Source organism: Micropterus dolomieu, linkage group LG18 (assembly GCF_021292245.1).
Source record: "Micropterus dolomieu isolate WLL.071019.BEF.003 ecotype Adirondacks linkage group LG18, ASM2129224v1, whole genome shotgun sequence".
Classification (NCBI taxonomy): Eukaryota; Metazoa; Chordata; class Actinopteri; order Centrarchiformes; family Centrarchidae; genus Micropterus; species Micropterus dolomieu.
The window spans coordinates 15,770,353-15,782,745 of NC_060167.1; the positions used below are offsets into that span (position 1 = coordinate 15,770,353).

Here is a 12,393-nt window from a genome sequence, read left to right on the forward strand (position 1 = left end):
TCTTGAAGGATGATGAGATCAACCACCAGAGCCAGATGGTTGAGAAACTGAAGGAGCAGATGCTCGACCAGGAGGAGGTAAAAGACCTACATCCTTTCATCAGTTTGGTTAAACGGCCCACCTGCAAACGTGGCAATCACAACCATGCTTTGAATGAGAGGTTTGTTATCTCGTCCTTGAAATGAATGAGAAAAAGAAACTTCAAGTACCAGAAAGCCCTTGAAGAACATAAAGCATGTATTTGTGCGTTAACAGCAGCTTAAAATGGGTTTCAGTGGTTGATCTGACACAAATGATTGGGGGTAAGGATCAGTACGAAGACTGATGAAGAACTGTAGCATGTAGGCTAACGTAACATTGCAGCTGATAAACCAACAAGCAAATGCTCTTCAATGATCTGATGTGTGATTTAATATACTGTGGGTGAGCACGACTCCACCATCTCTGTGAATTTAGAGACCTTGTATGTAGAAGAAAATAGTTCACATCCCTTTTCTCAAAAGGTAATCAAGAACAGCATTTACAGCATGTATTCATAGCCGTGGTTAAAGCAGTGGGCTACACAGCCTGAACCAAGCTTTGGCATGTAAGTACACTGCCAAGTCAAAGACTCCACATCTGCAAACTTAGTTCATCCATATCCCAAAATGGCCCTGCAGTGGGTTGAGCTGACATGATGGTAACTACCCAACCTAAGCTTGTGCACAGTAACATGATTCCACATCCATTTGGCCAAACAAAAGCTGTGTGCTACAGTGCAAACACGCAGGCACCCCGGGTAGAGCAGCATCTACATATAATGACATCCATTCAATAATATGACTCACAGCGGGCTGCAGCAGGGCACATGCAAGCAAACTGGCTAAATAATGTCAAGATCTTACAGTGTTAAGTGAGTCTAAGATGAATATTTAAAACATGTTTCATCTACTAAATTACACCTATATTGTGTCACAGGATTTGGAGACACGCTTATCTCTTAGTAGGGGCAGCATTAGCTCAGTCTGTGGGGATTATAGGAGTTCCGCATGGACCACTGCCGAAGGTGCCCTTGAGCAAGCCCCTTAACCCCTAACTGCTCCCCGGGAACTGTACAATGGCTGCCTACTGCTCTTAATGAGGGAGGCATTAGCTCAGTGCGTGGGGACTTGGCTTAAGATCTGGAGGGTTGCTGGTTCAAGTCCCCGGGCGCTGCTAAATGGCTGCCCACTGCTCCTCGTTAGGATGGGTTAGATGCAGAGGACAAATTCTGCATACTTTATACTGTGTGTAAATTTGTATGTTGCTGAAGAAACTGGATTATGATTATTACTAATAAGATAAACCACATTTATATGTTTTATTTAAATCCAGCAGCTCCCCTTTGTGAATAACACAATTATTCTATGCAGTCTTTCTTTATTCCTTTTTTAAACAAAATCTAACCTTTCTGTATACAGTTTATATTTAGTTGTTGAATCTCTGCGTCCCCCAGCTTCTCGCATCATCCAGAGGTGACAGCGAGAAGGTGCAGTCGGAGCTCGGCAGACTGCAGACAGAGAATGAATCTGCTAAGGCTGAGGTGAAGGAAGTCCTCCAGGCCCTGGAGGAGCTGGCAGTCAACTACGACCAGAAGAGCCTGGAGGTTGAAGAGAAGAGTGAGCAGAACAAGCTCTTGGCTGAAGAGCTTGCAAAGAAAATGGTAGGTTGCTGGAGGCTAAGTTTCATGCCATAAAGGTGAATATTCACTGCAGCAGAAAAAAAAGACAACTAATGATGAAGAGAGGGAGAAAACGAAAACAAAGAGGCAGCGACAGAAGAAGGATGTGTACATGATTTTCGCCGTGGACACATTTACACGTTCTAAAAGAGAGAGAGAGAGAGAAAAGGAGCTTTTAGGTATAAAATAAATATATTAATTTAATCCCTGTCTTCCAAGAACATGCAAAATGCAATTAGAGAGATAAGAATTTAAATTAGAGAGCTGCAGAAAATATAAGATAAGAGAGACAATGCTGATAAAGTGTGCAGCCAACAGTCATTAGTATTAGTATTAGCAGTATAGTATTATTAGTAACAAGGGTGGGAGGATGGAAAGACCTAACCCTATTTTATTTTTCGTAATCACTCTAGGCATTAACAGCCATCACTGGTGTTTCTTCAGCTCAACCCTAAATTCCCTCTCACAGCAAAGGCAAAAGCTATGAATTTATTGATTTTTATGAGTCATGACTGGTTGTTTCGCACCACAAACCACAAATAAACACAAAGACATGATAAAAAAAACTGCAGCTACCAAAAGCACAAGTCTGACTTTTCTTGACTAAGGTCAGTATTCAAAGTAATCTCATAAATTCACTTTAGAGGCTGTGATTTTCACTTAATAGCTTGTTTGAGGTTGTGGTTGAGGGCAGCATTCAGTGTAGTTAATTGAATCTGGTGTGGTTTATCTGCAAAGCCTGGGAAAAGTAGTGATTAATGATTGTCAGCTATTTCCTTTTTTTATCCTTTCAGAGTGACTATTCCACACCATTTATAGTCAGACATAATTATGTCAGTCATTTGAGGAGGCTTTGAAAAGTCTTAAAAACTGAATTTTAAATTAGTTATTGTCTGATGTTTTACTTTTGAGTCATGACAAATGCCCTTTTTTCTCAATCAGCTCCTTAGTAAGAGGGTTGGGATCCTTTGAAAAGTTTTGTTTAATTTGCATTAGAGTTTTCTGTGTTTGGTCATTTCTTTTCCCTGTGGTCTTCTCACTGGTTTGTAGTGGGCGGGGCTCAGTTGGAAAAAGTGATGTAAGGTGCACCAATCAGAGCTCGGAATCTGGTGACAGTTGGTTGGTTGATCGGTCAACGTCAATCAAACCGCACCAACATATACCTGAAGAAGCAGATTAACTGCACTGAGTGTTAAACTCTTAATAAAAATACCTAAAGAACTTTGATTGTTGCTTACTTACATGAATATTTAATGTTGCTATTAGAAGGCTAGTTTTCAGGGGCTTTAAAATGTGGTGATCACTGAAATAAATAGTACAGCTCAATTTGTTTGTATGTGACTGGATCATTTTGCACAGGACAGTACTTTTGTAAAAATCTAGTAGAGATAAAATTAAAAGAACAACCATTGGCAGAGCTGGTCAGCCCTTAATATAGTTATTGTGACTGGTTCAGTGGACAGAGTGGACCATAATTCATCTTCTTAAAACGTCTTCAATATTTCATGCACCATTTTACAATCTGCCACTGAGTCCTCCCCTGCCTCTCTGTCTTTCTCAGAAGCTAGTCCATAAATTGATAAAGGGAGCTGACAATATAACTACTCACTGCACAGTTTGGCCCGCTAAAGCCAGCTGAACCCTCTTTCTGTCTCCTCAATCATCACACTTAGCTCTCCTTGTCTGTGGCCTCCTCAGTCTGGTCTGCCCTGACCTCTCACATGACACGACTTCCTCTCAGGGATGTGAAGATGTGAAACTGAACACAAGAAACTTTACATTTATCCAAACAGTTCCCATTCTTCCAGCCTCTGACGTGCCTTTTTCAGCTTCATCCACCCTGACTCTTTATTACCAATTCTCCACTGCCTGCATCCTAGCTGTTATGCTAATGTACAGTGTTGCAGCTTTTTACATTTTCCCATATCTACAGTAGAAATGAGGTGAAATTGACCTAGAAAAATGGTGCAATGGAGTACATTCATCTCTGTTTTCACTCCACGGTCTCCTCAGCTGTCTTCATCTCTGCTGTCAGTGGAAATTCCTGCTTTCTTCTGCAGGAGACCATGCTATCGTTCACTTTCACTGCCATTCATTATCCACTTCTTTAAGCACCTTCTTGTATCCATTCATCCATCCACTTAACCCCTTTTCTATTATTATGATTAACTCCATTCATCATCCAACCAACCATCTCTTTTCTTTGATATCGCTCCATAAATCTTTTTTTCAACTAAACTAAACATTTTTCAATAATCTCTCCTCTCCTTTTACTCATTTGCATACAAATTAATCAATTGTGGTTAATGATATGCTCCTGAGTTTATGTTTTGACGTGGAAGTGACCTGGAGAAGGATCATACTGCATGAAGTTAATGAGGGAGATAAAGACGGAGATGTTGATAAAGGAGGAAATGTTACTGTACTTAAGAAGGTACTTTCAATTGAGTGATGATCCGTGCGGGCCGGGCAGTAACCTAAAATGTGCCATTGAAAAAGAACTTAAGTACATTTTTTATGTGACAATATATGATCCACTTAGTATTAAATGAAACACCTTCAATGTGTGTAACAACCCATCCATAGAAACAGATGCCAGGAAAGATTATATTTGAAATTAATATTTTTTTGTTGCTCATGGTCACTAAGAACTGGGCTGTAACTACCATTGAGGACACCGAGGTCATTCCCCAATAACGTTTATAAGAATTTGGTTTTGAAGGCTGATTTTGATTTCTTTTTTCTTTTTCGCCTATTTTACTTTAAAAAATGACATTAAAAAATTGTTAGGAGGGGGGTATTTGGCCTCCAGACTTCTAAGATTCTGGCTATGGCCCTGACTGACAACAGAGGTTTTCTAGGTCTCATTCATATGTTGCTTATATCAATGTTGAACAACTGAACAGTTTTCAGATCAAAGAATTTGCTTCCAAGGTAGACAAACTACACCATAATTTTTCCCATTTTTTTCCCTCCGATCTGTAGATTATCGATTGAACCCAAATTGTTTCTTTGTGCTTAAGCCATTGGGGCTAAAGCATTGTTTAGATACTGACTGCTGTACAAAATGGAGAAGGATAAAGGAAGATCCATCATGCACTCTCCCAGATCCTTTCATCCAGCGCCGATGCCATCAACCCCATCTCGGTAGTTTATTGATTTGTAATTTAGTGGCCATTATGCTTTGCTGCGTGGATTTCTTGGATGAGAATTAGGTCAAATGTTTCTCCCCGCATCTGGGTTTTCTCTCTCACCTGCTTCCTCACTGTTAACTCACTCATTTCACTCCTCTCCTCCCTCAGGCTCACCTCATGGCTTTAGAGGCGGAGCTGTCCCGTATCCAGCAAGTGAGCACCCACCAAAGGAAACGGATCGCTGAGATTCTCAACGGGCTGATGAGGGACCTGAGTGAGTTCAGCACCATCGTTGGTAACAGAGACATCAAGCTGGTGAGTTAAAATCATATTAAAAATGCACCATTTATGGCTTCATATTTTGCCCCATGATTATCAAATTAACAAATAACTTTCCATGGCTCAGATTGTGGTGTAAATAATATTAGGTTAAAAAGGCTGAAGGCATGAGGCTCATAAAACACGCCCCACAATAGTGATTCCCAACCAGGGTTACTTGTACCCCAGGGTGTACTTCTCAGGGTTCCCACACCTTCTTAAACATCAAATTCAAGGACCCTGGCATAGTTTGAGGCACAGATCAAGGCTGTTACAACACTGATAATTTGTGTAATGAGAGAGAGAGAGAGAGAGAGAGAGAGAGAGAGAGAGAGACTTGGATATGTTAACACTGCTGTTAAAGTGATGGCAGACTGTGGCTGCACATAGCCTACTTATTAACATTAAGTAAAAAAAAATATCAAAAGAACTCAATTTTCCACTCTTGCACAAAATATATACATTGAAGCATTTCCTTGACACATGTCTTTTTATTTCCATTTAAAACATTTTTCAAGGCCTTGATTACCCCCCTGAAGTTCATAAAATGTTAAGGTTTTAAAGGACCCTTGGGAAACACGACTTCTGAAGTCATTAAAGGGTACAAGGAAATATTTGATATGATTACAAATAGGTGGTATGAGGCTAATCTTTAGTGTATTTATTGTCCCAAAAACCTATTAACTGATAGCTATGTTAATGCACAGGACAGTCAGTAACCGTAATAATATACGTGCTTTGAGTGCCCAGCTTCTGCTACTCCAAATAGTGGTGATTTAAATATCCACTTTTATATAATTAACTTTAGTGTTAAAAAAAACAAAACATCCAGTTTAAAATCCATTCACGTCAACACATTTGTAACATGATGGGTGGTGTTGCTGAGCTCATCTGATAGGGGTGTGGGTGCGTCACTATAGCTTTGTCACACTGAAATATTCAAACCCAAGATAGAGTGGAAAATTCAAAATGTCTTTTGCATCATTTTATACAAATTACTCTCCAATTCAACCTGACATATTCGACATCTGTGAAAATGCACTCATCCTGATGAGCATTAAAAACACATTTCTGTGTGTTTGTGGCTGTTTTTACAGTGATGACTCAGCTAAGGAGCCATACATTATAAAATATAATCAGTACATTTGTTTCCCTTGAATGTCAAGTTTTTTTGAGGGTAGATTATAAGGCATATCCACTGATATATATTGGCTATAGTATTTTGATTGATTTGATATTTGTATATATATATAAGTTATATTCTATATATAGTTGGATATATAGTTTATCCTCCACAGTTCACTTCAGAGCGCCTGAATCACAGCATCTGGTAAATGATGCCGTTAACCTAATGGATGTGCATACAACATGGCAGAAAGAGTTTCTCTCTTTAACTTCCCAGCCGTCTTTGAATTGTCCCCACTCAATCTTAACCAGAAGTCTCCACTACTCTTTTATCTGTCTCTCGCTACCACATTTGTCTCCAGCCCATGGAGATCACTGGTGTGATCGAGGAGGAGTTCACAGTGGCTCGCCTTTACATCAGTAAGATAAAGTCAGAGGTGAAGTCCATGGTGAAGCGTTGCCGCCACCTGGAGAATCTTCAGATGGAGTGTCACCGCAAGATGGAGGAGACGGGCAGAGAACTGTCCTCATGTCACCTCCTCGTTTCACAGGTAAGGGATGCATGCACTGGAGGAACTAGCAACATCTGAAAACATTCAGAGGAAAAACTTTTGTAAATCTGTTGATCTAGTGAGAAATTTTGGTGTTGATATGGACAAATCAAGGCAATAGCCAGTGAAAACTCCCAATGCAAAATATGAATTATCACAACAAACAAGACGTGAGTGACGTTTAGAGCACAGGATTCTTCATCAGCCCAGTTAACATCACACATATTTATGTAGGCCTTTGTGTGATGTGAATTACTCTGATGAAGAGCAGTGTGCTCGAAACGTAACTCAGCTGTTTGTGGCAGTAACAAATTTTTGGCATCAGAAGCTTTTAGTGAGCAAACTGTCTTGATTCTTAAAGGACTGCATATTTTTTATTCTTTGTGTTGATGTTTTTTTTCTTTTTTTTTAATCTGTCATGTTGTTGAGTTTTACTATCTTTGGTATTTAAATGAAATTCCCTAATGAACAGGGACCCATTCAGTGTAGATCATATCCGTTTCACAGTGGGTAAAAAGTACATTTTATCCTTGGTATAAAGTGTTGTCTTGGGTAAAGGTCCTTTGCTCATCAGTATACTTCCTGCATCTGAGACGCTGTGTTCTGACTTTCAGCATGAGGCAAAGATCCGCTCTCTAACAGAGTACATGCAGAATGTGGAGCGGAAGAAGAGACACCTGGAGGACGGCTATGACTCTTTGAGCGAGGAGCTAGCTAAATTCCAAGCTCAAGGTACCTTAGCGTTATATCATTATAGCAAAAAAAAATCATCATAATTGAACAGTGGCTTTCATAATATATTAACCAAGTCAAACACCACATGTTTTGCAAGAGGCTTTGGGTGGCACTGCACACATTTGAAGTCGATCTAAACAAATCCCTAGGAGGAGTTCCTTAAAGTATGGAGCCTGTAAATGGCGTAAGATTGCACATTCAATTCAAAACAGCTGACTTCATGTTGGGTTTAGGGCATTGCTCCAAGATGCTTTTCTTTAAGTCTGGACTTGATACATGTCCGTACAAAATTTGGTAGATCTAGGTGAAACTGACAGCTGGGGCTGCTTTGTTTAAATATTTTGGGGGGCACTATCAAGCCATTTATCCACACCCATGTCCTTGAACCATATCAGACTACAGTCGTTTTTCGGGCCCCAATTAGCACTAAACACAAAGTAAATGACAACTAACTAAAGTCAGAATGCTAACATCCTCATATTCTCTATAAACATATTCTGCATATGAATTTATTTGTTATCGAAAGTTTTGTGGTTTCCATTTGTATTCCGAGTAGTATTGATTAATTACATTTGAGGAGGATTTGGTTGCATGCAGGTAAACAGTCCAAGTGGAGAGCAAAAGAGGCGCAACAAATTGGTCAAAATTTAATCTCACATCATTGTCAGACAATAGCCAATAAGTTTCTGAGATTGCTATCAGACTGTAAACAATGACCTGTGCACAGAAGAGGAAGTCCAGATATCTGATGGCCACAACAAAAGCCCCAAAACGCTTGTCTTCAGACAATAGCCAATGGGATCTGAGAGTGATCATTAATCTTTAATAGCTGCAAGCATGTAGCTATGCCAAGGGTTGACGGTGAAAGTAGCAGGCTTGTTTGTCTTATTATAATAATAATAAATATTATTATCATATGTAGCCATTTTGCTACAATTACGCTTCAACAAACAGCTGCAGCTGTGTTTGCAACCTGACCTTTATTTTCTCTGTGAGAGGGAAGAATTTAGAAAGTTGCTTGGCGCTGCGGGGAGCCCCCAGCTGCAGTAGCGCATGGATCATCCGTAATATTCATCCAGCCGGAGGGAACGATCACAAACCGTTCACAGCGTGTCGGTTGTACTGGTGACACAACCCGTAACGGAGAGGGAGTTGGGCAGCACAGGGACAGCAGCTCGCAGAGTGACTGGCCTGCTGCAAACTGTCAGGTGGTAGTTCCCTCTGGCTGGGTGAAGTTGGACGCTCCGCATGATCCATGATGACAGAGAAATATAGAGATTAATGTCAATAAAGCATGCTGTCAATATTTTAAGAACCCCCGAAATATCACAAACATATCATGCTTTCAGGGGAGCTAATGTCTTATTAAAGGGAGCTAAGCTCCCCCTTGCTCCCCCGTAGTTCGCACCCTGATCTCAGTGAAATACTCAAAAATCAGATCAGGTTGAAGATGCAGCACCATTCTAACAGTACATGAATCAAGCTTTTGAGGTGAAATCTAAAAAAATAGCCAAACATGAGGTTCAAGGATCAATATTACATAAACACAGTCAGTGCAGTACATATAAAATGTGCAAGTTCTGTATTTGTAATAAAAGTGTCCTTGCCCTGGGCTTAGGTTGAGGTATTTTACCTACATGATCAAAATACAAACCAGGAGCTAAGACTTCAACATTTATTCAGACTAAAAAGTGAAGGAGGAAAATGTCAATATGGTCAGCCAAGGGAAACAACAGATTAATAGTTGATTAATCAGGCAAAATACGAGGCCCCAGTGGCAAATCCAATCAACACAGTCAAACAATTAGCAAAACAGATCTTGGCTTAATAAATCCAAAAATACCACATGTTTAAAGTGCACCTTTTTGAAATGATAATTCCCTCAGTACTCTTCTTACTCACTGCACAGTTCAGGACAATATTTGGATTTATCTACATTGTAAATCTTGCTAAATTGCTGTCTTGAGATGCCAAAGTCAAATAAATGGTTAATGTTCTCACACAGTCAAACTCAGTCATGTCTGGACAAAGTAAAGCATAAAAAAGACAACAAGTCTGTCACTGCATTTCAGCTCCACTAAGGTAGAACTGAAAGGAAGTGCCTCCCCGCTTAAAACAATTTTATTGGCTTCAATGGAGAGTATTAGTCTCTGCCAGAGGCCTTTCTAACCTGTCAAGAAAAAGAAAAACAGGGGTAAACATTGATGAACAGCTTAGACTCTCAAACATTTCACAGGACCAGCACAAATAGATTAATGGGACATTGGAAATTTGTGCGAGGTCCGGCTAACTGCGGATACTCCCACGACACTGACACAATTCACAGATCAGGCCAAAAGCAATGTAAGTCATTCTTTCAGGGGAGTCCCACTGAACTGCATCAAATAACCGTTGGATTTAAGGGCAGGTAAATACATTTTTTGGCTTACTCCACACCCGTGCCAGGCGGCCGTCAAGTCATCACAGAAGTAGATAAATACAAAATGCTGCAGGTCATGTTGGTCACACAGCCTGGTGCGAGGTAGACAGCTCGGTAATTTCATCATCAGATGCCAGGAACAGCAGCGTATTAACAACAGATCAGATCAGTGTGACACAATGGCTGTCATTTTCAATAATAGATATTATTAAACCCAAGGCATAACTCAGATCACGCTGACCTCACTGTCAACATCAAGTGGTGGTACTGCTGTGCTGTCAAAGTCAGGTCACTGTCACCTCTTTCATCTACATCAGTCTTTAATCTGACACTTCTCTCTCTTTATTTCTCTCTCTCTGTATTGTTTTCTCTCACAGTCAGGCTATTTCTGTCTTTTCTCCAATATTTGTGTGTGTTTTAGAGAGCATGTCACAGGTGACCAGGGGGCAGAATCACACTTCTGTCCAGGATTCCAGTGATATTAAGGTAATATCACATCGCCTCAGCTCTCAGCTTACAGCATGTGTTGCCTGCGTGTAATGTGTGTGTGTTTGCGACAACATTCATGTGTCATAAACTAGGGCTACAGTTACCTGTCAACTTTTTTGTCGATTAATGCATTAAAGGAAACCGAAATACATTTATTTGCTTTCTTCCTGGTAGTTAGATGAGAAGATCCATGCCACTCTTATGTCTGTACGATAAATATGAAGCTGAAATCAGTAGCCAGTTTATCTTAGCTTGGCATAAAGACTGAAAACAGCTGGCCTGGCTCTAGCCAAGGGTAACAAAATCATAGCGTAAACATGACAGCTTGCTGTTTTACTGGGAGGGTTATGTGCCTATGTGTTGGTTGAGTGAAGAAACTTCCTGTAGTCTCTCTCCTTGTTGTCTAACAACTGGTTCCAACCAAGAAAGTGGTTATAATAAACATAACACATAATAATAGAAATTTGCAGATTTTCTGCTACAATCTTTCTGTGGATTAAAAAAAGCAAGATTTAAAGTGTTGATTAGTGATCTTAGAGGTGCTGGTAGGGAGATTACAGAGCCAGGCTAACTCTTTCCCACCTGCTTCCAGTCTTTATGCTAAGCTTAGCTAACTGGCCGCTGGCGCTACCTACATATTTATCGTACAGCCACAAGGGTGATATCAATTATCTCATCTAACAATTGGCAAGAAAGTAAATAAGTATATTTCCCAAAATGTCCAACTATTCCTTCAATGTCAGAAAATTGTGAAAAATGCCATCTCAGTTTCCCAGAGTCTAACATGACATCTTCAAATAGCTCGTGTCAAATAGTCCAAAATCCAGAGATATTCAATTTACAATTAAACTAAATAGAGGAAAGCAGCAAATCTTCACATTTGAGATGCTGGAAACAGCGAATGTTTGGCTTTTTTCTTAGATAAATGACTTAATCGACAAATCGTTTCAGCACTAATGCACTAATTTGCTATTGAGCCTCTGTTACCTCCAAGTTCCCATCACATACAGTGCACACAGCACACTAAAGACAGTAGCTTCATAAAATTTTGCCCAGAATCAAACTACCAGGCCTCAGGTTTTCTGCCAGTTACTTTGAAGTAATTTGATGAAACACATCAAGGAAAATGCACAATGTAAGCACAATAAGCTCTCTGTCCAGTGTGGTAATTCAGCCTTAAAGTAAACAATGTGACCCAATGCCGTTTTCAGCTGCTAAACACTCGTGTACAGCTGGAAGTATTTGTTGTTTTTGATTATCTGCCTGTATTTGTGCACATGTTTTTGCATATCACTGTATGTGTGTGTGTGTGTGTGTGTGTGTGTGTGTGTGTGTGTGTGTGTGTCCATGCCCATGTGGCCCTCTATGTCCACATGTGCACTGGTGTGTGTAATTCTATCCTCTTGTTATTTAATCATTTTGTTCCCACCTCTTGGTACTGTCTCTCTCCTCTCTCTCTCTTATTATATATGTATGTCTCTCACCCCCTCTTGTTGCCTGTACCTCAGAGGGCTCTGGAGCTGCAGATGGAGTCACACCGTGAGGCGCACAGCAAACAGCTTGGCCACCTGCGAGACGAGATCAATGAGAAGCAGAAGATCATCGACGACTTAACTGAGTCAGTGCTTCATTCATTCTTCGCCTTTCTCAGATATACCAAATCAAGCTTTCAAAATTAAGTCCACTTTAGAAATTCACTTGTACAAGAGGATAAAAAGAGAAGTACAGGTATTTTATAAAACATTATAAAAATGTCATGCACATGGCATACTTACTTCTATCTTTGAGATGGGACTGTGTGACACTTTACATGCAGTTCATACATGGTTCTATAAGCAGACTGCTTACCCACTCTGTGAGTTGTCTGTGGGCTCAAATCTGAAATTCAAATGTATTCTTATAAGCAGCGTGGAAATGCTAAAA

General features: G+C 40.1%; 1 protein-coding gene across 3 annotated transcripts in view; it reads left to right on the forward strand.

Moving 5' to 3' along the window:
• Window positions 1-12,393, forward strand: part of kif5ab (kinesin family member 5A, b) — a 50,594-nt gene that overhangs the window by 20,621 nt on the left and 17,580 nt on the right. For all 3 annotated transcript variants that reach the window (XM_046029067.1, XM_046029069.1, XM_046029068.1), the window contains exons 13-19: window positions 9-77; window positions 1,475-1,681; window positions 5,002-5,148; window positions 6,639-6,827; window positions 7,442-7,559; window positions 10,403-10,467; window positions 11,979-12,088. In XM_046029067.1, coding sequence (XP_045885023.1) covers window positions 9-77; window positions 1,475-1,681; window positions 5,002-5,148; window positions 6,639-6,827; window positions 7,442-7,559; window positions 10,403-10,467; window positions 11,979-12,088 — 905 coding nt within the window. The remainder of the gene's footprint in view (window positions 1-8; window positions 78-1,474; window positions 1,682-5,001; window positions 5,149-6,638; window positions 6,828-7,441; window positions 7,560-10,402; window positions 10,468-11,978; window positions 12,089-12,393) is intronic.